Raw genomic sequence first — 25,079 nt, 5'->3', positions numbered from 1 at the left:
GTGGGAATATCTGAGACCTGGCTGGATGATAGCTATGACATAGTGGGAATAACTGAGACATGGCTGGATGATAGCTATGACAGTGGGAATAACTGAGACATGGCTGGATGATAGCTATGACAGTGGGAATAACTGAGACATGACTGGATGATAGCTATGACAGTGGGAATAACTGAGACATGGCTGGATGATAGCTATGACAGTGGGAATAACTGAGACATGGCTGGATGATAGCTATGACATAGTGGGAATAACTGAGACATGGCTGGATGATAGCTATGACAGTGGGAATAACTGAGACACGGCTGGATGATAGCTATGACAGTGGGAATAACTGAGACATGGCTGGATGATAGCTATGACAGTGGGAATAACTGAGACATGACTGGATGATAGCTATGACAGTGGGAATAACTGAGACATGGCTGGATGATAGCTATGACATAGTGGGAATAACTGAGACATGGCTGGATGATAGCTATGACAGTGGGAATAACTGAGACACGGCTGGATGATAGCTATGACAGTGGGAATAACTGAGACATGGCTGGATGATAGCTATGACAGTGGGAATAACTGAGACATGACTGGATGATAGCTATGACAGTGGGAATATCTGAGACATGGCTGGATGATAGCTATGACAGTGGGAATAACTGAGACATGGCTGGATGATAGCTATGACATAGTGGGAATATCTGAGACATGGCTGGATGATGGCTATGACATAGTGGGAATAACTGAGACACGGCTGGATGATGGCTATGACTGGGCAGTTAATGTACAAGGTTACAGTCTGTTTAGAAAGGATAGTCAAAACCGGAGAGGGGGAGGGGTCGGCCTTTATGTAAAGTCCTGTCTAAAGCCCACAGTCCGTGAATATATAAGTGAGGGACATGAACATGTGGAGTCTCTGTGGATAGAGATACATGGAGGCTAAAACAACAATAAATTACTAATAGGAGTTTACTATAAACCACCTAATATACCAGAGTCCACAGAAAATCTACTACTGAACGAGATAGACGAGGCGGCAGATCATAATGAGGTGGTTATTATGGGGGACTTCATCTACCCAGATATAGACTGGGAAACTGAAACTTGTATATCTCATAAAGGAAACAGGTTCTTGGCAATAACCAAAGACAATTACCTCTCCCAACTGGTTCAGGACCCGACTAGAGGGACGGCCATACTGGACTCAGTATTAACCAATAGACCTGACAGAACAACAGATGTGCAGGTTGGGGGACACCTGGGAAATAGTGACCATAAAGTAATAACCTTCCAATTATCATTCAAAAGAGCGTTTCTTCAGGGAGCAACAAAAATACCAAACTTCAAAAAAGCTACATTTAGCCAACTAAGAGAGGCCATAGGCCTAACTAACTGGGACAAAGTCCTCAAAAATAAAAATACAGCCACAAAATGGGATATTTTTAAAAGCATCCTAAACTCTAATTGTGACAGGTGCATACCGTATGGGAATAAAAGGTTAATGAACAAAAACAAACCAATGTGGATAAATAGAACTGTAAAGAAAGCAATAAATGAAGAAAGCATTTAAATCACTAAAACAGGAGCGGAGCGAGGAAGCACTGAAAAACTATAAGGAAAAAAATAGAATATGTAAAAAATAAATAAAATCAGCCAAACTAGAGACCGAGAGATAAATTTCTAAAGAGAGCAAAACTAACCCTAAAATGTTCTTCAATTATATAATTGGTAAAAAGTATAAATCTGAAGGTGTCGGCCCTTTACAGAGTGATGAGGGGGAAGGGGGGTTGCAGAGGGCGACGACGAGAAAGCAAAGCTTTCAAATATTTTTTTCGCCACTGCATTCACTGAAGAAAATAAACTGTCAGATGAAATGCAGAATGTAAAAGTAAATTCCCCATTAAATGTGCCCTGTCTGACCCAGGAAGAAGTACAGCGGCATCTTAAAAAGATTAAAATAGACAAATCGCTAGGACCAGATGGCATATCCGTATCCTAAGATAATTAAATAATGTCATAGCCAGACCATTATTTCTGATATTTAAGGACTCTATACTGACAGGGAATGTCCCACAGGATTGGCGCATAGCAACTGGGGTGCCAATATTCAAAAAGGGTCCAAAAACAGACCCCAGAAACTCTAGACCAGTAAGTTTAACATCGTGGGTAAACTGTTTTAAGGTTTTCTAAGAGATGCTATCTTGGAGTACCTCCAATGTCTTATATCTGGACTTCTCCAAAGCATTTGACACTGTACCACATAAAAGGTTAGTATATAAAATGAGAATGCTCGGACTGGGAAAAAACGTCTGTATGTGGGTAAGTAACTGGCTCAGTGATAAAAAACAGAGGGTGGTTATTAACGGTACACACTCAGATTGGGTCACTGTCACTAGTGGGGTACCTCAGGGGTCAGTATTGGGCCCTATTCTCTTCAATATATTTATTAATGATCTTGTAGAAGGCTTGCATAGTAAAATATAATTTTTTGCAGATTACACTAAACTGTGTAAAGTAATTAACACTGAAGAGGACAGTATACTGTATATATACTACAGAGGACAGTATACTGTATATATACTACAGAGGACAGTATACTGTGTGTGTGTATATATATATATATACTACAGAGGACAGTATACTGTATATATATACTACAGAGGACAGTATACTGTATATATACTACAGAGGACAGTATACTGTATATATACTACAGAGGACAGTATACTGTATATATACTACAGAGGACAGTATACTGTCTATATATACTACAGAAGACAGTATACTGTCTATATATACTACAGAAGACAGTATACTGTATATATACTACAGAGGACAGTATACTGCTACAGATGGATCTGGATAGATTGGGGGCTTGGGCAGATAAGTGGCAGATGAGGTTTAACACTGATAAATGTAAGGTTATGCACATGGGAAGGAATAATGCAAGTCACCCGTACATACTAAATGGTAAAACACTCGGTAACACTGACATGGAAAAGGACCTAGGAATTTTAGTGAACAGCAAACTAAGCTGTAGAAACAAGTGTCAGGCAGCTGCTGCCAGGGCCAATAAGATAATGGGTTGATTCAAAGGGGCATAGATGCCCGTGATGAGAACATAGTCCTGCCACTTTACAAATCACCAGTCAGACCCCACATGGAGTACTGTGTACAGTTCTGGGCTCCTGTGAACAAGGCAGACATAGCAGAGCTGGAGAAGGTCCAGAGGAGGGCAACTAAAGTAATACCTGGAATGAGGCAACTACAGTACCCTGAAAGATTATCAACATTAGAAAAAAGACGACTGAGGGGAGATCTAATTACTATGTATAAATATATCAGGGGTCAGTACAGAGATCACTCCCATCATCTATTTATCCCCAGGACTGTGATGAGGGGACATCCTCTGCGTCTGGAGGAAAGAAGGTTTGTACACAAACATAGAAGAGGATTCTTTACGGTAAGAGCAGTGAGACTATGGAGCTCTCTGCCTGAGGAGGTGGTGATGGGGAGTACAATAAAGGAATTCAAGAGAGGCCTGGATGTATTTCTGGAGCGTAATAATATTACAGGCTATAGCTACTAGAGAGGGGTCGTTGATCCAGGGAGTTATTCTGATTTGAGTCGGGAAGGAATTTTTCCCCTTTAGTGGGGAAAATTGGCTTCTACCTCACAGGGTTTTTTTTTTGTTTGTTTTTTGCCTTCCTCTGGATCAACTTGCAGGAGAACAGGCCGAACTGGATGAACAAATGTCTTATTTCGGCCTTATGTACTATGTTACTTATCCTGTATTATACTCCAGAGCTGCACTCACTATACTGCTTGTGGAGTCACTGTGTACATACATTACGTATCCTGTACTGATCCTGAGTCACAATCTGTATTATACTCCAGAGCTGCCCTTGTAAACAGCCCTAATCTTGTTCTTTGAGCACCTGTAAGTAGAGAGTCCCCAGTCTACCATATCCGGGGCAGGGAACTGGTCGGCGCTGTGTGATGCTTTCCTTGCAGTGGTGACTTCCTGTCGGCTGAGTTCGGGGTCCCTGCTGCACCCCTCGCCCTCTCAGCTAAGAGACCTGTATAAAGGGTTTTCCCATAGTGCGTGCTGCTGCAGTTGTTTGGGGCAGTGAGAAGCTCATGAAGCAGAGCCGTGGTTGTCACCGTAACGCTGTTGCTGTAGTTTTCCCTGTAAACTTCTCCGTCTTGTGCTCTCAGTTTTTCAGTCTTGAATGTCTCCTAGTTTCACAGCTGAAGCTGTCGGGTCAGTGTGACAGATCTCCCAGCTACAGTGTAACTAATTGATGCTGTTTAGTTAGTGCCGTGTCTGGTCCAGATCAGGAGGATGCATATGTCTCCATTACTGATGGCACCCTGCGATTGTTAGAGGGTCTTCATGTGGGGGGTGATGGATTCTGCGGGTTGTGTTTTTAGTTTTTACTGTACTCCCGTTGCTTGTGTTTGCCTGCATGTCCAGCGCAGTCTCCATTGCTCTGAGGTCCCAGCCCACCTGAGCTGTCACTTTTTGGTCACAGCCTGTCCCTGGCCCATCCGCTCCATCTCCACTGATCTCGGCCCATATCTCCTATGACCTTTTGGTCCTGATCCATCTGCCCACTGCTTTTTGTGTCTTCTCTGTGGTCGGTCTGTCTCTCTGTGTTTCCCATCTGCTCCTTCATCCTTTGCTCTAAGCCATCTGGTTCTGGCCCATTTGCCCCATTGGATTTTGTTTTGTTTTGTTCTCCCCATTACGTTGTCTGTTCCTATTGTTGTCAGGATGTCACCTGTCCCTCTGTATTTCCCATCTGGCCTACGTCTGCTTGGCTCTTGCCCATTTGCCACCTTGCTCTGGGCCAGCACCATTACCATTAGTCACTACTTCTCCTTGGCCTCATTGTCTCTCAGCTCTTTCCATTTTCACGTCTCGAATGGTTTCATCGCCCCCTCTGATCCTTCTCCCCTCACACACCAATTGTCCTCATTTTCATCACCCTCTTCCTCTCGTTCCAGGTGTCCTTCATCCAGAACCTGGTATTCTGCGTGGAGCGAGCCTACCGGGTCCCAGACTTTGGGATCTGGGAGAGAGGCAGCAAATACAACAACGGCAGCACAGAATTACATTCAAGGTATGTGCGCGCGGCGCGTTTCATTATTTCCTCACACTGATGAGCTAATTAAGTCGCAGCCCCATTTGATTTGCCTATTATTCCTTATGGCGAGCTTTATGGACGTTCTGTATAAATAGATTGGATTAGCAAAACTGTGTAATGAGGAGATGACGAGCCAGCGGCTCCTCCGGCTTAGGGGAACAATGTTTCTGCTTTATTTCATTTGTGTTCAGCTTTATTATTGTGTCTGAGACTCGGCGTCGCTCTCATCGGCCGGACTGCTCACAGCACTTATGTCTAAGGACAGGAATTAAAGGGGAAGCTGCTTATACTGACCCCGGTCCGGAGGTTTAGACCTAGTTGTTCAGCCCTATGAAGGTTTTGTCATCTGCCTCACAGCTCCAAATGGCAGATGATATATTAGATGGGGTCCGACCACCGAGACCTCCGTAGAATGAAAAGGTTAGTCCTCACCAGCACAGTCTCACTATACCTCCTATAGCGTATTATAGTATAGCTATAAATATGCTCGGCCACCGTACATAAAACTCCTACCCACTGCAAAGTCTCTACCTCTAAACAAAATAATGTGTCTGCTCCGATGCTGACGTCCCAGTGCAAGGAGGCATTGTCTGTGATGATGAGTATGTGCAAGTCCTTCGCCTAGCTGGTGGTGCAGCTGAATCTGATATAAATCCAGCAGAGCTCTGTTCTGGTTTCTGACATCTATCTGTGCTCTATCTCCCTTATCTATCCCTTATCTCCCTTATTATCGTTGCACACACGATCAGAGAGTGGGAAAGCATCCAAGGAGGGTAGATCGTGTTGGCTGTAGATAGGAAGGAAGGCAGTCTGCAGACAGCAGCATCCTAGGCACACAGATCCAGGACATATATCTGGATGAGGAACACACCATATGAGAAATGTCTGAACCTAGGAGCAGTCTGCTTTCTTCTCTCACTGTTAGGACAGATCGCACAGTCTTTAGAGGACTGCACACACACGCTCTGTAGGAGGAAGGCAGCAGCATTCTGGACACACTGATCCAGCATGTATAACTGGGAGGAATATGGTCACATTAGAAAAGTCTGAAACTAGGAGCAGTCTGCTCTTTTCTCTGACAGATCACGCAGGCTTTAGATAGAGAGGAATGCACGCACACACAGGAGATTATTTATGACAAAATATACACCAGTTTTTGGCATATATTTGGTGCAGATTTTGTCACAAAGGATGATTTGAGGCAAAATCTGTGACTCCTTCCCCTTCCACGCTAATTATGCAAGTTCTAAAAAAGAGGGCGGGCTGGCAGGTCTGTCTCATTTATCATATTCTTTGCCAGTTTTTGGCATAAAAAAATTCTTAAATATACACCAGCAAGGGGAGCCTCTACATAACTTCGGCACATCCACCGTCAGCGTAGGGGTATTAAGACCAGCGATTTAGACGATTTAATATATGACCCCAACAGTCTGTAGGAGGAAGGCAGCAGTATCCTGGACACACAGATCTAGTATGTATAACTGGGAGGGACAAAATCACATTAGAAAAGTCTGAAACTAGGAGCAGTCTGATCTCTTCTCTCAGTGTCAGAGCAGCAGGGAGGGGGAGGAGGTTGTACATGGCAGACAGGGTAGCGGAAAAGCATTTATTACATAGGCTTTACATAGGGAGTAATGCATACACACAGCAGTCTGTAGGGGAAGGCACCAGCATCCTGGACACACAGATCCAGCATGTATTACTGGGAGGAACACGATCGCATGAGACAAGTCTGAAACCAGGGGCAGGCTGGAAACTGAATATCAGGGATTCTAAAAAAGAAGGAATGAAAATTGCAAAATTAAACTTAGTGGTTACCTTGGGTTATAAAAATAGCACATGCATATGTAAGCATCATGCTGTGTCAAAGGTGTCCATATCCATTTATTTAAGGTAACAGCTAATGTATGTAAGAATCATCATTTTGTGGCCTATACGTCTATGGTCGGCCAGAATTATGTGACTGAAGTCACTGCTTAGCCCTGCCCTCTGCTGGGTGACACATTGTAACAAACGAGGGTTAAGCAGCTCGCTGTGATTTACAACCCATTATGTTTTTCTCCTTCATCTCTATGAAGTAAATGGAACTGTCCATCATTGTTGATGGCCGCCCTGTGATGAAAGTACATTCGTCTCGCAGATATTAAGCATCATAATTAAGCAATGAAGGCTGATGAAACTTGAGCTTGGAGCGAGGCAGATGAGTTAATCATCTCGTTGCCTCCACATCTCATGTATTAGGATGTCAGCGCTGATAGATGTACACGTAACCAGTCGCATTACCGCCGTCGTAACTCATTCCGCTCACACCTCACTCAACGCAGAGCCGTCCGGTCTCTCTCGCTGGGAAATTTACCCCGTGGATCCTTCAGTACAAAACGGAAATGCAGCAGAGCCGAGTTCGACATTCAACACGATAGGTTAGATGTGTTTTTACAAAGAACTGCAGGTTGAAGTTAATTCGACGATAACTTGAAGGAGTTTTATTGCAGTAAATATTAGGTAAAGATTCTTTGCTGTCCACGAATAAAACCTAATACTTCTCATAGCTGCAAGTTTGCCTAAATCTATAGTATTGCCAGCGAATAAATACTACTGTTCAGATCCCACATTGTTTTCATAGCAGTGCCAAATAAATACCACCATGTAGCACCCATATTTCTTTTTTAGCACTGCGAGCCGGAGACCATACATATGAATACAGAACAGTGAGATCCAGTGGCACCCTCTCTGCTTAAAATTGCTCACTTTCCTTATTGTTCTCCATCCGGCCCAAACCACCATGACGGCTTCTTCCAGCCACAACTTGTCTCTGAAGAATATGCAGCATGGATATCTTTTAGCTTCTTTCTTTTCCATTACCTTCCCGCCTCTGCACAAATTCACCATAGTAATAGGGTCACCTCTTGGTGCCCCCAAATACTAATAGGGCCTCACACAATATTAGCGCCCCCTTTAGTGCTCCCTACACAGTAGTGTCTTCCTTTGTGCTACTGTGCCATACTAATGACTCCTTTGTGCTTCTGTAAAGTAGTAACGTCCCCTTTTGACTGCACACAGTACTGTCCCCATTTGTTCCCCCCCAATTTAGTAGTTATAGCATTTGTGCATGCCCTTTCCTTTGCAGTAAAAAAATACAAAACTTGAAGGGATGGTCTATTTAGTGCCAACTTAACCTCTTCTGGTAAATCAGGTAACGCAAAAAAAAAAAACACTCTATTCAGTGCATGTCTTTCCAGTGCTGTGGCTCTCTTCCTGGCCACTTCGGTCCTGTGAATGCTGTGGCCAATCACTGGCTTCAGTGGTCACATGTACTTGAACGGTACCACGCTGTGACATTATTGTGCTCCCTGTGCCGGGACGCTGATGTCTGTGCTCCCGACCTCTCCTAGACCAAACTCCTAAATCAGAGTGGCGGAGCTGCTCCTCAGTAGTCGACTGGATTTGCGTCTTAAGGACGCAGATACAATTGAAAGCTCCCCTCGCCTGACAATTTGGGGCACGTTACTACTGATGATATTTCTCAAACTTTCAGATCTGTGATCTAGACATTCCTGTGAGGCCTAAACATCCTGGACTAATGCTGATACATTGTAGCAAACATCATGACAAAAGCGAGATTGTGTTTAGCTCACAGTGGATTGCCTAGACTGGATGCAACTGTAACAAACCCTCAGTCAGTTTCCCGCTCTGTGAGTGCAGACATAGGCACGACAGGACAGTTTGAGCTCCAGCAAATGCCCACGTTCTGCAGCAATAGGATTATCTTGTATCTACAGGAATGTCAGACCCAAAGCCAATTATTTTCCAGCAAGCAAATTGGCTTAGTGCAGAGGATACGGCTGTGCCGGGGCTTTACTGCACCAAAGCCGTATCCGGCAATTAAGTCAAGAGACTTCGGTCGGAGGTCGGTCTGTGCAATCATATTACAATATCAGTCTGCAAATCGCATTGTAGGAAATTAAATGGACTGAGCTTGTTTTACCCTGATCTTGAGTTACGTCACGTCTCATACTCCAGTCATGTCCAAAGCTGCAGCGAACATTCTGTACATACAAAGGGCTGATTTCCTGATTCCCTCAGCAACCTGCTCCTCTCTGCTGGTTCAGCGTCTGTACAGAGTATGCTGTTGCATTGCAAAAGTTGTTAAAGGGGTATTCCATTGGGTTGGCGATAAATGCTAGGAAGCTGGGGGTCTGACTGCTGGGGCTCCCGCTGATTTCTGCCACTGTTTTCCTCAATGCCATAGAACTTCAATGGAGAGGCAGTGAACGACCTCGACCCCCGCCCCAACCTCCCCCCCGGCCCATTCAAACTCCTCCTAGCCATGGCTGGCATTAACGGGGGTCTTGGGTCCCCATTCTGTCAATCAGTGGGGTCCCTGCACTTGGGCCCTACCCATCTAGCATTTAGTAACTATCCGGTGGGTAGGTCATAGATGCCCCTTTTTAAGAAGGAGAACCTTCCCAGTTTTCTGCTGCTTTGCATGTGACTGGAGTAGAAGACGTCACAGCAGATGCATACATAGCCGCCTTGTTATTTCCTGGTATCTGATCCGGTTGGGAATCGTGTGATGGGAAACGTCTTCTCTCCCGGGATGAATTTTAATTTTTCACGTGAACAGCTTGGAGACGTGGCTGTGAAGTGCGGAGGGCGCTGCTCTCGGGGCTCATGATGTATCTGTCTGTGGTTGAGCTGCCGGTCGTACAGCCTCGGCTGCCATGTAATGAGACTGAATGACTTGTAATAGTGACTTTATGGCGGAGTTGTATCTGTTTTCTGATTACAACAGAACATCTCATCGCCATCACCGCGAGCCGCACATAATACATTTAAATGTCAGCTCTGCTTCATTAGCCGCAGACTTCGTTTGCCGGGAGTCTTAGATGAGGTTTTAATGTCTCGACGTGAAGCAGGGAAACTTTTATAAAAAAATAAAAAGAAAGAAACCTCTTCTTAGTAGACGGCAGGTCCAGACGCTCACTCTTAAAGGGATCACTTACTAACCGCATCCACTACCTGGAAATAACAAAGCAGCTATGCGCACTTTTCCCTTCTCGGTACGGATATTTGCTAACAACTTGTCTTCTGCTCTAGTCACATACAAAGCTGCAATAAACATTGCATGTTGCTGTACAATACATTTTCAGAGGGTTATTTCCTGCCTGGAACATTTATCACCTACCCACCCAGGTAATAAATGCTAGATAGGTGGGGTCCTAGTGAAGGGACCCACATTGATTGCCAGAGTGAGGCACCCAGGACCCCCGTTACCACCAGTCACCCAGAAATCAAACGCACAAAAATGTTTCAACCTGCATAGAAATTGGCCTCAGTCTCTTTCTGATGCTCTGTATTTAGAATGGGGATTGATGGAGGGGTGGGGTTTATTGAAATGGGAGGGGCTTACCTTGTGGGAGGAGTTTCCTGTCTTCTTAGCTGGCTAGGGGGCAGCAAATATGTCTCCCAGACTAGGGGGCCCACTGTCATTTTATGCTGTGTGTGTGTGTGTGTGTGTGTGTATATATATATATATATATATATATATATATATATATATATATATATATATATAATATTTTTATTTTATTTTTTTTCATTATACATGGCCATATGGAAAAGAAATGAGGGAAATTCTAGTGATAGTTGCACATACTGTTATTATGTCTCACACGTGTAGTGTCCCTTTAAGGGTACGTACTGTGCCTTTTTAAGTGTATGTTGTATTGTCGCTGCCTGTGCACTGTAGATGGATGCTTATGAATCTCATTTTCAGGAGGGCTTTAAAAAGTATATGGACACCTTTTCGGGCAATTATTTTTATTATTGCAATTTACTCATTTTGGGCTAAAAATCATTTCTTCAATTGCTTTTTATTAAAAATGGTCAGCCGTTTCTGAGATTCAAGAGTTAAAACTGTTCCAGTCTGTGTTCTTTGAGTCCCCTTGGCTCATGTGCGGCTCTTATCTCTGATCTCCTGACCTCCTAGACACTCATTATAGCTCAGTTCATATTTAAAGAGGACCTTTCATTACAATAAAAAATCTAAACTAAGCATACAGACATGGAGAGCGGCGCCCGAGGATCTCCCTGCACTTACTGTTATCCCTGGGCGCCGCTCCGTTCTCCCGGTATAGGCTCCGGTATCTTCAGATTTTCGGCTCAACTGGGTGGAGCCTGCCAGGAGAAAAAAACTCTCAGGCTGTGAGCTGAGCGCTGCGATTGGCCAGCGCTACAGCCTGGGAGAAGGAGACGCCGGCAGGCTCCACCCAGTTGAGCCGAACATATGAAGATACCGGAGGCTATACCGGGAGAACGGAGCGGCGCCCAGGGATAACAGTAAGTGCAGGGAGATCCCCGGGCGCCGCTCTCCATGTCTGTATACTTAGTTTAGATTTTTTTTATTGTAATGAAAGGTCCTCTTTAAGCATTCGGCCTAAATAAGTGTTTATGAGGTCAGGAGATCAGAGATAAGAGCCGCACATGAGCCAAGGGGACTCAAAGAACACCGACTGGAACCGCTTGCAAACAGACTGACTTTTAACTCTTGAATCTCAGAAACCGCTGAACATTTTTAATAAAGAGCAATTGAACAAATGATTTTTAGCCCAAAATGAGTCAAATTAAATCAATAAAAAAATGGCCTGTACCGGTGTCCGTAGCCTTTAACTAGGTTCTGACGTTTGCATGTGACTGCCAGATGCCAATGACTTGGTTTCATGTTTATATGCTTGACCCTGAACTACATTCAGAGGGTGCCTGTGCACAAGCTTGCCGGCAGTTTCCATTAACAACCAGCAGCATTTTGACTCGATTTTTCCTAGAATTGGGGGATGGGAGGGAGTTTCGTGCAGTACAGTAAGTGACCTGTGTTCTATCGGTGACATACCCTTCTTCTTAGTGTCCCCTTCATATCCTTGTAGTCAGGATGTAGGACATGAAGGTGTAAATAGGATGTGACATGGCGCAGTAAGCGGTTTCTTATAATCATCTGGCGGATCAATTAATATTCGCCGCTTTCCCCGCTACTTCCAGATCCATTAATACTGCAGCACACCGTTACGTGAAGCGCTGGACCTGTAGCATGCGTCGGCGTCTATTTGGATCTGCAGGAAATATGGGGCCTGTTCTCTTTTATTTTCTTAAGCCAGAAGCTGAACAATGAGCCGCCTGGAGATAATGAATAGGACACGGGGAAAGGCTGACGCTGCAGTCCCAGGTAAACGGAAAATATTGTTACCGCTGTCATTTATATTAATGGAGCCGCCGCACCTATGAAAGCAAAACCGGATAAAGTAATGGGCTGTCCGCTCCGGGGCTGGCGGCTGTGATTACTCTTCCTGGTGTCGACCGCGTCACGTGCAGATACCACTCACATCTTAGTCTTAACCGTGGTCCACGGATACGCTCCTGTGGGATGCCTCAGTTTTTCGGAGGTGGCTGATAATATGGCTGACACTGGCACCTCCTGCCTAATGAGGAAACAACTCCTCAGATAGGAAGAATTCATCCTATGCTCCGACAGCAGTTCTCAGACCAACGACTGCCCGGCCCCCGTGAGATGGGTGGTGGACCTCATAGGGTCCACAACTTTCTAATGAAGATGGCTGCTCTGGTGCCTAATCCTGTGGGAACAATCCCCTGGTGATGGCCTGCTGTAATGTCATCCATATTGGCTGTTATCCAGCTCTCCTGAAGGAGGTTAAATGGAAATTGAACGCAAGGATCTACATTTAGCAGAGGGGATGATGCTTTGTGAGTTGTGTGTTGTTGGTTTCTTGTGGTTCATATCTGTGGTTTTATACTGGTTGTAGTAGGTTAGTTGTTGTGGGGTTTGTTCTAACGATCAGTTGATGTGGTTTTTGCCCATGGCTGTTAGGGTACTTTCACACTTGCGTTGTTTGATTCCGGCAGGCAGTTCCGTTGCCTGAACTGCTTGCCTGATCAGGCAAACTGTATGCAAACGCATGTCATTTTTTTCTGACTGATCAGGCATTTTTCAGACTGATCAGGATCCTGATCAGTCAGAAAAATGCATTGCAATACCGGATCCGTTTTTCCGGTGTCATCAGGCAAAAACGGATCCAGTATTTATTTTTTTCTCATTTTTAAAGGTCTGCGCATGCACAGACCGGAAGGACGAGTCCGGCATTCCGGTATTTTGAAGGCACTCATACATTCCTATGGAAAATCCGGCATTTAGGCAAGTCTTCAGTTTTTTTTCCGCCGGAGATAAAACCGTAGCATGCTACGGTTTTCTCTTTTGCCTGATTAGTCAAAATGACTGAACTGAAGACATCCTGATTCATCCTGAACGGAATACTCTATATTCAGAATGCATGGGGATATAACTGATCAGTTCTTTTCCGGTATAGAGCCCCTGTGACGGAACTCAGTGCTGGAAAAGAAAAACGCTGGTGTGAAAGTACCCTTAGTGGTTGTCATGATTGCTAGGGTTCCTGTGGTTGGTTACTGGTTGTGGATCTTGGCAGTGGTTGGTTACTGGTTGCGGAACTCAGCAGTGGTTGGTTACTGGTTGTGCATCTTGGCGGTGGTTGATTACTGGTTGCTGCTCTTGGCTTTGATTGGGTACTGGTTCCCAGTCTTGGCAGTGGTTGGGTACTGGTTCCCAGTCTTGGCTGTGGTTGGGTACTGGTTCCCAGTCTTGGCTGTGGTTGGGTACTGGTTCCCAGTCTTGGCTGTGGTTGGGTACTGGTTCCCAGTCTTGGCTGTGGTTGGGTACTGGTTGCCAGTCTTGGCTGTGGTTGGGTACTGGTTGCCAGTCTTGGCTGTGGTTGGGTACTGGTTGCCAGTCTTGGCTGTGGTTGGGTACTGGTTGCCAGTCTTGGCTGTGGTTGGGTACTGGTTGCCAGTCTTGGCTGTGGTTGGGTACTGGTTGCCAGTCTTGGCTGTGGTTGGGTACTGGTTGCCAGTCTTGGCTGTGGTTGGGTACTGGTTGCCAGTCTTGGCTGTGGTTGGGTACTGGTTGCCAGTCTTGGCTGTGGTTGGGTACTGGTTGCCAGTTTTGGCTGTGGTTTGTTGCTGCTTGTGAATCTTAGTTGTGGCTGGTTTTGTGGTTGGCCGTGGATCATGGACAGTTACGGGTTGTGGTTTTGGTCTGGTAATTGGTGGTGGTTGATAGCGGTTGGCTTATGTTTGTGGTTGGTTGTGGCTGTTTTTTGTTGTGGACTTTGGCTTATCGGTTGCTGTTTGTGCATTGTTGCTGGTTGGTCGTTATTCCTTACTCTCTAGTGACCGGTAGTTTGAGGTCTTTAGCTATTCCTATGTTACTAGATATACTCGTCCCCTCCCGTCTCTCACCTCCCGCACATTGCTGAGAGTCTGTTGTATCTACAAGTCGTTCTGCGCAACACACAAAATCTGCCAAGCAGAATATTAATCCGCCCCAGTCTGTCAAGAAGCCACATAACGGGCCTCTTCTCATCACCATTCCAGCGACGCCAGAGGATTATTTATTAAAATTAAAACCCACTGTTGACACATTAATGATTTATCGTCTTATAACCGTTCGCTGCCGCCGCACTGTGCAGGATGAATTCCTTATATCTGCGCTCATACACCTACCGTCCTGCCGGCTCCTGATTGGCTGCGGATGTGGATGGAATTTTTAAGCCTCTGGTTCAGGCTGTCGCCGAGTATTGATGCGTCTAAGCACCGCGCTTGGGAAATAATGGCGATATTTAGGGAAGAAATACGGCGGATGTGTTCTCACATGGCTAGAAAAGAGGAATTGTAAGATCATAGCTGGAGATGAGGTTTAGAAAGTGATGGATGCATGGGGAATATTATCCTGCTGCAACCTGTCAGATGCTCTAAAATAGACGTCCCCCGTCCCCCCCCCGGGTCCCAGGTACCAGCAGAGATGTAAGGGAAGAAGGTGAAAGATAGGAAAAGCTGGATACAGGGAACCGCAGACAACTCCACACTGCTCTCTCCACAGTCTCCCTTGTACCTGATCCTAGGAAAGCTGGGTGACTGCCAATATGGCCGCCATTACAAGGTTTATCTCTGACTTGTGAATGGCAAATCCTCCCAGCTACAGTCTGATATATCACTGCTCAGTTATAGGTAGAGTTGCCATTCAGGGCCGGGGACAGTTGCGCGATGAGACCATTTCCGCAGTAGTATATAGCACTGTTCTGTACCGCTAGGTGTTCATTGTATGCACTATTATGAGGCACTACCATGTGTTCATCGGATGGCACTATTATGTATTAACTAGGGTTGGGCAATATCAAAATACTCCCACGATAACAATATTAAGAAATTTTTTACGCAATACCAACCTATTTAGAAGAAAAAACCTCTTGGGACCACAAGAAGACATTGTACTCTATGGGGCCGTGGGCCACAAGGAGACCACTTATAGCCCCTATACCAGTGGTGGCGAACCTATGGCACGGGTGCCAGAGCCGGCACTCAGAGCCCTCTCTGTGGGCACCCGCACCCTGGAAAAAGTCTATGGTGTACCAATATGCCTTAGACTTTTCCTGCCATTCATCAGCGCAGGGCGCACTGTTTACGCACAGGCAGATATTATAGGTAAATAATAAAGTACATGGAAGATATATTATACTGGACTGTAGTTTGCAGGTTAAATTGCTGTGTTGGCACTTTGCCATAAATAAGTGGGTTTTGGGTCGCAGTTTGGGCACTCTGTCTCTGAAAGGTTCGCCATCGCTGCCCTATACAGTATAAAGCCTCCATGTTGTCCCCATACAGTATACAGTAAAATGTCTCTGTGATGACCCCATACATTATAGTAATGTCTCCCTGTGGTCCCACTGGCCCACACCATGTAATGAGGCCTGGGCACAAGGATTTATAAATGAATGGGTTCGCATGCCATCTGCAAAAGATGCGGATCAGATGCGGACCAAAAATGCAGTTGTGTGCATGAGGCCTTAAAGACATATCTGGGAGGATATTACATACAGGGTCACACAACGCCACATACTCTCCATTCAGACCAGACCGCCATGATTATTTCTTCTAGCTGCATCTCGTCTCTGCAGAGTCTGACACACAGACATCTTAGATTCCTCACTTATCCATCATCCTCCTCCTGGTGCAGTCATCCTGCTGCTCCCCGAATGCTGTGCCTGCTATGGTGTCCAATGCCCACAAACACTATACTGCAGAGATAGTAGTGCAACACATATCGACCCCCCCCCAATAGCTTAGACTGCCCTCAATAGTAATAGTGCCCCCTACAGTACCCCTAATAGCAACCCCAATAATGGTAATGCCCTCCATATTGTGCCCAACACGAAATGCCCCCACTGTACCTCCAGTATTAATAATGCCCCCATAGGACATTAAAGCCTCTGTATAGTGTCCCCTGTTATAGAATGAGCTCACCCCATAGTATAATGCCCCCATATATAATGCTCTCTCTCCATAGTATAATGCCCCACATATAATGCTATCCCCCTCTAGAATAATGTCCCCCAATATATAATGCTCTCCCCCTCTAGTATAATGCTCCCCCACATATAATGCTCCCCCACTCTAGTATAATAACCCTGCCCCCCAGAATAATTCCCCACATATATAATGTAGCCATATGTAACGCTCTCTCCCTCCGGTATTTCCCCCAGTATTGCCATGGATATATTTATAAATAAACCACAATATACTCGCCTGTGTCTGTTATTGGACGCTAAGAAAAGGATGAAAGTGTATAAATCTGCAGGAATAAGTGTCTCTTTCACTATCCAGAAGGATGGAGGTGTGTGATCCCTCGGTCTGTCGCAGACTACAGCCATCTACTGCACTAATACACCGTCGTACATGATTAGGACGAGTTTTCAGTCCTTGGATATGTTTAGAATATTTCCATTCACTGACGGCAAGCAACAGCAATTAAGCACTTTTTTGTGTGTGTGGTTTGGGTGATTTTAACATGTTGACCTGTACAAGCCGTGTAACCTAAATGTACATGACAGAATTGTGGAAACTGGTTGTAGAGACGCTTCACTATTTTACCTGGAGCCTGAGGTCCCGTATTATAACCGCCATCTAATGATGCCAGTCCTGCCGGTCCCTAATCTGGTGCCACCCCGCAGAATCCATGGTGACAGTGCTCCAGCTGTCCTCCTGCCACCGCTCCATCAATAACCGTACGTCCCGCGTTACATTTCTCACATTTGAACACTTCATCTGCGCAGCCATCTGTACAGCGAAATCCTGAAATATCGCAAACTTAAAAATTAAAATTATAATTGGAATTACAGCGATTTCTGGGCCACATGCGGTACACCCCTGCATCCCTGTGAAGATGGCCGCCCGGGGTCGACCGCAGTGAATACAACCTGAAATGGTTGTGCAATGAGAAGTTCTGCATCTTTCTAATAGCCTCTGTGTTTTAGTTCTTCACCCTTTTTAAGACCTCTGCTGGCTGTCAGTCAATGTGACCATTCTCGTTATCATCCCAAAATGAAAGAAACAGTTGAGGCCTGCTACTTCTCAGACCTGAGGCTTTGTTACAATTGTAACCAGACGGTCCTCTGTTAGCTCTAAATGCATCAACAGCCAAAATCTGTATCCAAATCTGTTACAATGTGTCAGTGCAGGTAAAATGTATCAGTCAGGAGTCAGTGCTGTTCAGCTCACTTACAACTGCAACAGACCTGCTGCTTTGAGAAGTCTCAGGTTTGTGTAGGTTTTTAGCATCTGGATACAAGTAGACTTATTTCCACTCTCTGACAGCAAGCATATGTATTCCCTCTGCAATGAATTGAGACTTGTTGGCCTGTACAGACCAAGTACTTATCACAGCTCACAATTTGTTACAGTTGTATCCAGAGTAGACAACCTTCTAGGGGCTGGATTGCTTTCTAGCTGCACTGATACATTTTTGCAAACTCACAACAGAGGTGTGTGTGTGTGGTTGTCAGCATTATCAATATCTCTGCTTGCTGTCAGTAAAAGGGAACATTCATTGTAGAGGCCTAGGTCTTCCCTCAGTAAACTATTTATCTTGGGTGCAGATTGTTTATACCGCATGCAGTTGTAACAAACCTTCAGCTGTGATTGAGTATTGGATCTGCATTGGTCTTCAGCCTCTAGATGTAAAGAAGAATGTTTTTTATTCACTACCGGCAAGCAGAGATCTTTGAAATGGCAAAGACATGATGCATAAATTGTACTAGAAAGTTGCAGACCTTCTCATTATCCAGCGATTAAGCTTTCTTTACACGAGATGTAATGTATTGCGCCATTGTGGACCGGTCGCTGCCGCAGCCGAGGAGGAGCCCTTCTATTTGGCGAGTTGTCAGGAGATCTTGGCTCACTTGTCAGACAGCTGCATTATAGGCTTCATACAAATTACACACTTGCTAACAGGAGCACTTCATTCTGCACCGCCATCATCTCCTGAGACCCAGCAAGAAAGTATCAGGCGGACAAAATATCACTTCAACCTGACCGTGACACAACGCAACGCCTGGCGCCGGATCATCCTCTCACAGCGAAACCAAATGTCTCAGCTGAATGTCAGAGACCTAAGTGCCCCGGAGGAGACGGCACAACATCAGCCCATCACGTCTGAGCATCCATGTTATATAGTGATATGGAGCATGCTGGTATAACCTGGGCATCTCCTGTATATAATTATATATGTACAGCTGGTATAAGTTATACATCTTCTTGTATATAGTGATACGGAGCATGCTGGTATAACCTGGGTATCTCCTGTATATAATTATATATGTACAGCTGGTATAAGTTATACATCTCCTGTATATAGTGATATGGAGCATGCTGGTATAACCTGGGCATCTCCTGTATATAATTATATATGTACAGCTGGTATAAGTTATACATCTTCTTGTATATAGTGATATGGAGCATGCTGGTATAACCTGGGTATCTCCTGTATATAATTATATATGTACAGCTGGTATAAGTTACACATCTTCTTGTATATAGTGATATGGAGCATGCTGGTATAACCTGGGTATCTCCTGTATATAATTATATATGTACAGCTGGTATAGGTTATACATCTTCTTGTATATAGTGATATGGACCAGGCTGGTATAACCTGGGCATCTCCTGTATATAATTATATATGTACAGCTGGTATAAGTTTTATACATCTTCTTGTATATAGTGATACGGAGCATGCTGGTATAACCTGGGTATCTCCTGTGTATAATTATATATGTACAGCTGGTATAAGTTATACATCTTCTTGTATATAGTGATATGGAGCATGCTGGTATAACCCGGGCATCTCCTGTATATAATTATATATGTACAGCTGGTATAACCCGGGCATCTCCTGTATATAATTATATATGTACAGCTGGTATAAGTTATACATCTTCTTGTATATAGTGATATGGACCATGCTGGTATAACCTGGGCATCTCCTGTATATAATTATATATGTACAGCTGGTATAAGTTATACATCTTCTTGTATATAGTGATATGGAGCATGCTGGTATAACCTGGGTATCTCCTGTATATAATTATATATGTACAGCTGGTATAAGTTACACATCTTCTTGTATATAGTGATATGGAGCATGCTGGTATAACCTGGGTATCTCCTGTATATAATTATATATGTACAGCTGGTATAAGTTATACATCTTCTTGTATATAGAGATATGGACCATGCTGGTATAACCTGGGCATCTCCTGTATATAATTATATATGTACAGCTGGTATAAGTTATACATCTTCTTGCATATAGTGATATGCAACATGCTGGTATAACCTGGGCATCGCCTGTATATAATTATATATGTACAGCTGGTATAACCTGGGTATCTCCTGTATATTATTATATATGTACAGCTGGTATAAGTTATACATCTTCTTGTATATAGTGATATGGACCATGCTGGTATAACCTGGGCATCTCCTATATATAATTATATATGTACAGCTGGTATAAGTTATACATCTTCTTGTATACAGTGATATGGACCATGCTGGTATAACCTGGGCATCTCCTGTATATAATTATATATGTACAGCTGGTATAAGTTATACATCTTCTTGTATATAGTGATATGGAGCATGCTGGTATAACCTGGGCATCTCCTCTATATAATTATATATGTACAGCTGGTATACGTTATACATCTTCTTGTATATAGAGATATGGACCATGCTGGTATAACCTGGGTATCTCCTGTATATAATATATAGGTACAGCTGGTATAAGTTATACATCTTCTTGTATATAGTGATATGGAGCATGCTGGTATAACCTGGGCATCTCCTGTATATAATTATATATGTACAGCTGGTATAAGTTATACATCTTCCTGTATATAGTGATATGGAGCATGCTGGTATAACCTGGGCATCTCCTGTATATAATTATATATGTACAGCTGGTGTAAGGTATACATCTTCTTGTATATAGTGATATGGAGCATGCTGGTATAACCTGGGCATCTCCTGTATATAATTATATATGTACAGCTGGTATAAGTTATACATCTTCCTGTATATAGTGATATGGAGCATGCTGGTATAACCTGGGCATCTCCTGTATATAATTATATATGTACAGCTGGTATAAGTTATACATCTTCTTGTATATAGTGATATGGAGCATGCTGGTATAACCTGGGCATCTCCTGTGTATAATTATATATGTACAGCTGGTATAAGTTATACATCTTCTTGTATATAGTGATATGGAGCATGCTGGTATAACCTGGGCATCTCCTGTGTATAATTATATATGTACAGCTGGTATAAGTTATACATCTTCTTGTATATAGAGATATGGACCATGCTGGTATAACCTGGGCATCTCCTATATATAATTATATATGTACAGCTGGTATAAGTTATACATCTTCTTGTATACAGTGATATGGACCATGCTGGTATAACCTGGGCATCTCCTGTATATAATTATATATGTACAGCTGGTATAAGTTATACATCTTCTTGTATATAGTGATATGGAGCATGCTGGTATAACCTGGGCATCTCCTCTATATAATTATATATGTACAGCTGGTATACGTTATACATCTTCTTGCATATAGTGATATGCAACATGCTGGTATAACCTGGGCATCGCCTGTATATAATTATATATGTACAGCTGGTATAACCTGGGTATCTCCTGTATATTATTATATATGTACAGCTGGTATAAGTTATACATCTTCTTGTATATAGTGATATGGAGCATGCTGGTATAACCTGGGTATCTCCTGTATATAATTATATATGTACAGCTGGTATAAGTTATACATCTTCTTGTATATAGTGATATGGACCATGCTGGTATAACCTGGGTATCTCCTGTATATAATTATATATGTACAGCTGGTATAAGTTATACATCTTCTTGTATATAGTGATATGGACCATGCTGGTATAACCTGGGCATCGCCTGTATATAATTATATATGTACAGCTGGTATAAGTTATACATCTTCCTGTATATAGTGATATGGAGCATGCTGGTATAACCTGGGCATCTCCTGTATATAATTATATATGTACAGCTGGTATAGGTTATACATCTTCTTGTATATAGTGATATGGACCATGCTGGTATAACCTGGGCATCTCCTATATATAATTATATATGTACAGCTGGTATAAGTTATACATCTTCTTGTATACAGTGATATGGACCATGCTGGTATAACCTGGGCATCTCCTGTATATAATTATATATGTACAGCTGGTATAAGTTATACATCTTCTTGTATATAGTGATATGGAGCATGCTGGTATAACCTGGGCATCTCCTCTATATAATTATATATGTACAGCTGGTATACGTTATACATCTTCTTGTATATAGAGATATGGACCATGCTGGTATAACCTGGGTATCTCCTGTATATAATATATAGGTACAGCTGGTATAAGTTATACATCTTCTTGTATATAGTGATATGGAGCATGCTGGTATAACCTGGGCATCTCCTGTATATAATTATATATGTACAGCTGGTATAAGTTATACATCTTCCTGTATATAGTGATATGGAGCATGCTGGTATAACCTGGGCATCTCCTGTATATAATTATATATGTACAGCTGGTATAAGTTATACATCTTCCTGTATATAGTGATATGGAGCATGCTGGTATAACCTGGGCATCTCCTGTATATAATTATATATGTACAGCTGGTATAAGTTATACATCTTCTTGTATATAGTGATATGGAGCATGCTGGTATAACCTGGGCATCTCCTGTGTATAATTATATATGTACAGCTGGTATAAGTTATACATCTTCTTGTATATAGTGATATGGAGCATGCTGGTATAACCTGGGCATCTCCTGTGTATAATTATATATGTACAGCTGGTATAAGTTATACATCTTCTTGTATATAGAGATATGGAGCATGCTGGTATAACCTGGGCATCTCCTGTATATAATTATATATGTACAGCTGGTATAAGTTATACATCTTCTTGTATATAGTGATATGGAGCATGCTGGTATAACCTGGGCATCTCCTCTATATAATTATATATGTACAGCTGGTATACGTTATACATCTTCTTGTATATAGAGATATGGACCATGCTGGTATAACCTGGGTATCTCCTGTATATAATTATATATGTACAGCTGGTATAAGTTATACATCTTCTTGTATATAGTGATATGGATCATGCTGGTATAACCTGGGCATCTCCTGTATATAATTATATATGTACAGCTGGTATAAGTTATACATCTTCTTGTATATAGTGATATGGATCATGCTGGTATAACCTGGGCATCTCCTGTATATAATTATATATGTACAGCTGGTATAAGTTATACATCTTCTTGTATATAGTGATATGGAGCATGCTGGTATAACCTGGGTATCTTCTGGCATATAATCCTGTATGTACAGCTGGTATAACCCGGGCATGATCAGGTAATAGCACTTTGCCCGCTCCTCTGTTTGGTCTCTGATATTCCATGCGGTGCGCACATTGATCTCTCGGCGGTTGCCGCGGGGTGAAGTGACTATTGACCGCTTGCTGTAATTTCCTATTAATAAGAGTCCCCTTAGCCGCGGTGGTGTTTCTTGGTGGATTATACATTTCTGCCTGAGTGACCCGTATTGACCGCTCTCCCCTCCTGCCAGCTTTACCCTTCTCTATTAACGTGCTCTCTGTTCTTCGCAGCTCGGTCGGATTGGCTAAAGCCGCTCTAGAAGCCATCGATGGATTCAACCTCTTTGGAAATCAGGTAACTTTATACGTGTACTCGTCCTATTCCTCTGACCGATCCTATGGGCAGCAGATGACCCCGGCCTTATCTATAGTCTGCAGACACAGATTCTCTGTCCTCCGTGCACCAGAACGCTCCCCTGGTCCTTTGGGAAATTTAGCTCTGTTTATCCTAACTTTTGGGGTTTATGAACAGAATGCTAGGGTTGCAGTGAAGACTGACATACGGTGGCAGAGCAGTAGAAGTAGGGGAGCCAGTGGGGGGGGGGGGGGGGTTAACTATGCAAAGAATTGGCCTTAATTTTAAAATGTTGATCCATCAGTGCATACCTCTCCTTAAATTCTCTGTGCTGCTGGATCAAGATCTGGGCCTGTGACCTCCCACCTCCTTATATTCTCACTCTGTCATCATCACATAACTGGATAAATCACTGCCTCCCACAAGATTGGCATACGCCACTCCTGAAATACTCTGTGCTGCTGAGGGCCCTTTGACATCTCGTAGGTCTCTGTCTACCTCCTCAGATCTGGACGATATACCAACAATCCATGTCTAGCTTCTAAACGAGATGCGCTGATCTCTGAAAAAATACTCTGTGCTGCTTTGAACACGTGGTAATTTGCGGCCCCCAGAAAGCACAGCGCTAAAAAACTAAATGTTCTGTGCTGCTGTGAGCCTTGTGGTGCCCGGGTCATAGGCTCGTGCAGCTTATAGATGCATCGCTGTTGCTTGCCTCTTCCTTATAATACGGTTTTAATGATCCTGTGCGCCCTCCTGGTGGCGGTTTATTTTTCCAGCCCATTTCATGTTCTCCTCCGCGCGCAGGTAGAGCAGCATTTGCTTCAATTAGGAAACCTGCAAGGCTCTTTGATTTCCGAGATGAAGCTGAGCCGGCGCGGCCCTATACGGCGCAGTGTGGATTTATTCCTGAGGTTTTGGATGGTCCCAGCAGTCCCAGGAACCGCATTCAAACACTGGCCCTTTGAAGTCCATCTGCAGGAGACGGCAGTTCTAACATAGGGATTCAAATTTAAGCTTTGAAACCAGCCCGGCGCATTACATTCAGCGCAGCGCGCTCTCACGAGGGGAGACTGCCGATTGTGCCACAATTGCTTCCTTAGAATCTGCAAAAAATACAAAGTCCTCCTTCATCTGTTCAGTTTTGATGGACTCCGCTCCTCCCGCCATGCATTTGTGTAAGATGCTGATATTCTGCTACGTGGGGTGGCGGCCTGTGGCTGTATTATTCCCCCCCCCCCCCCCCCCCTTTATAAAACGGTCACATGATGGTGGAGATGGATAAAAAAAGCAAAAAAATACACAATATTGTAATTTTTTTTACTCAATATCAAATAATCAGACCATGTAACAAAATGTACAATGAGGTAATCCCATCCGCAAATGTATGGCATATCGATGTCTGATAGTTACGGCTTCCACCTCTGGGACCCGCTCCCATCTCAAGAACAGGGCCCCTCTAGGAGCAGCTCATGGCGCGCGTGCAGCCTCCTCTCCATTACCTGATTGGGAAATAGGCGTGGGTCCCAGAGGTGGGACCTGCACTTATCAGACATTTACGGTTTTTCTTCCAAACTCCCCACCACCACAGGGACTATAATCACCGCCATCATCCTATAGTCCAGAAGCCCCCTGCAGTGCTGGATTAGCGGATCTGCCAGGAGATCACAGCCGCCACCTCCTCTACAAGCGGCTTAGTGGCAGATCTGGGA

General features: G+C 43.7%; 1 protein-coding gene across 4 annotated transcripts in view; it reads left to right on the top strand.

Annotated features, from left to right (window-relative positions):
• The window catches only part of PHKB (phosphorylase kinase regulatory subunit beta), a 130,399-nt gene that overhangs the window by 55,448 nt on the left and 49,872 nt on the right, over positions 1-25,079 (top strand). For all 4 annotated transcript variants that reach the window (XM_040410496.1, XM_040410494.1, XM_040410497.1 and 1 more), the window contains 2 exons: positions 5,008-5,123; positions 23,304-23,367. In XM_040410496.1, the coding sequence (XP_040266430.1) occupies positions 5,008-5,123; positions 23,304-23,367 (180 nt within the window). The remainder of the gene's footprint in view (positions 1-5,007; positions 5,124-23,303; positions 23,368-25,079) is intronic.

Source organism: Bufo bufo, chromosome 10 (genome assembly GCF_905171765.1).
Source record: "Bufo bufo chromosome 10, aBufBuf1.1, whole genome shotgun sequence".
NCBI lineage: Eukaryota > Metazoa > Chordata > Amphibia > Anura > Bufonidae > Bufo > Bufo bufo.
Note: the sequence above shows the minus strand (reverse complement) of the source record. Positions and strands in the feature narration are given on the sequence as shown.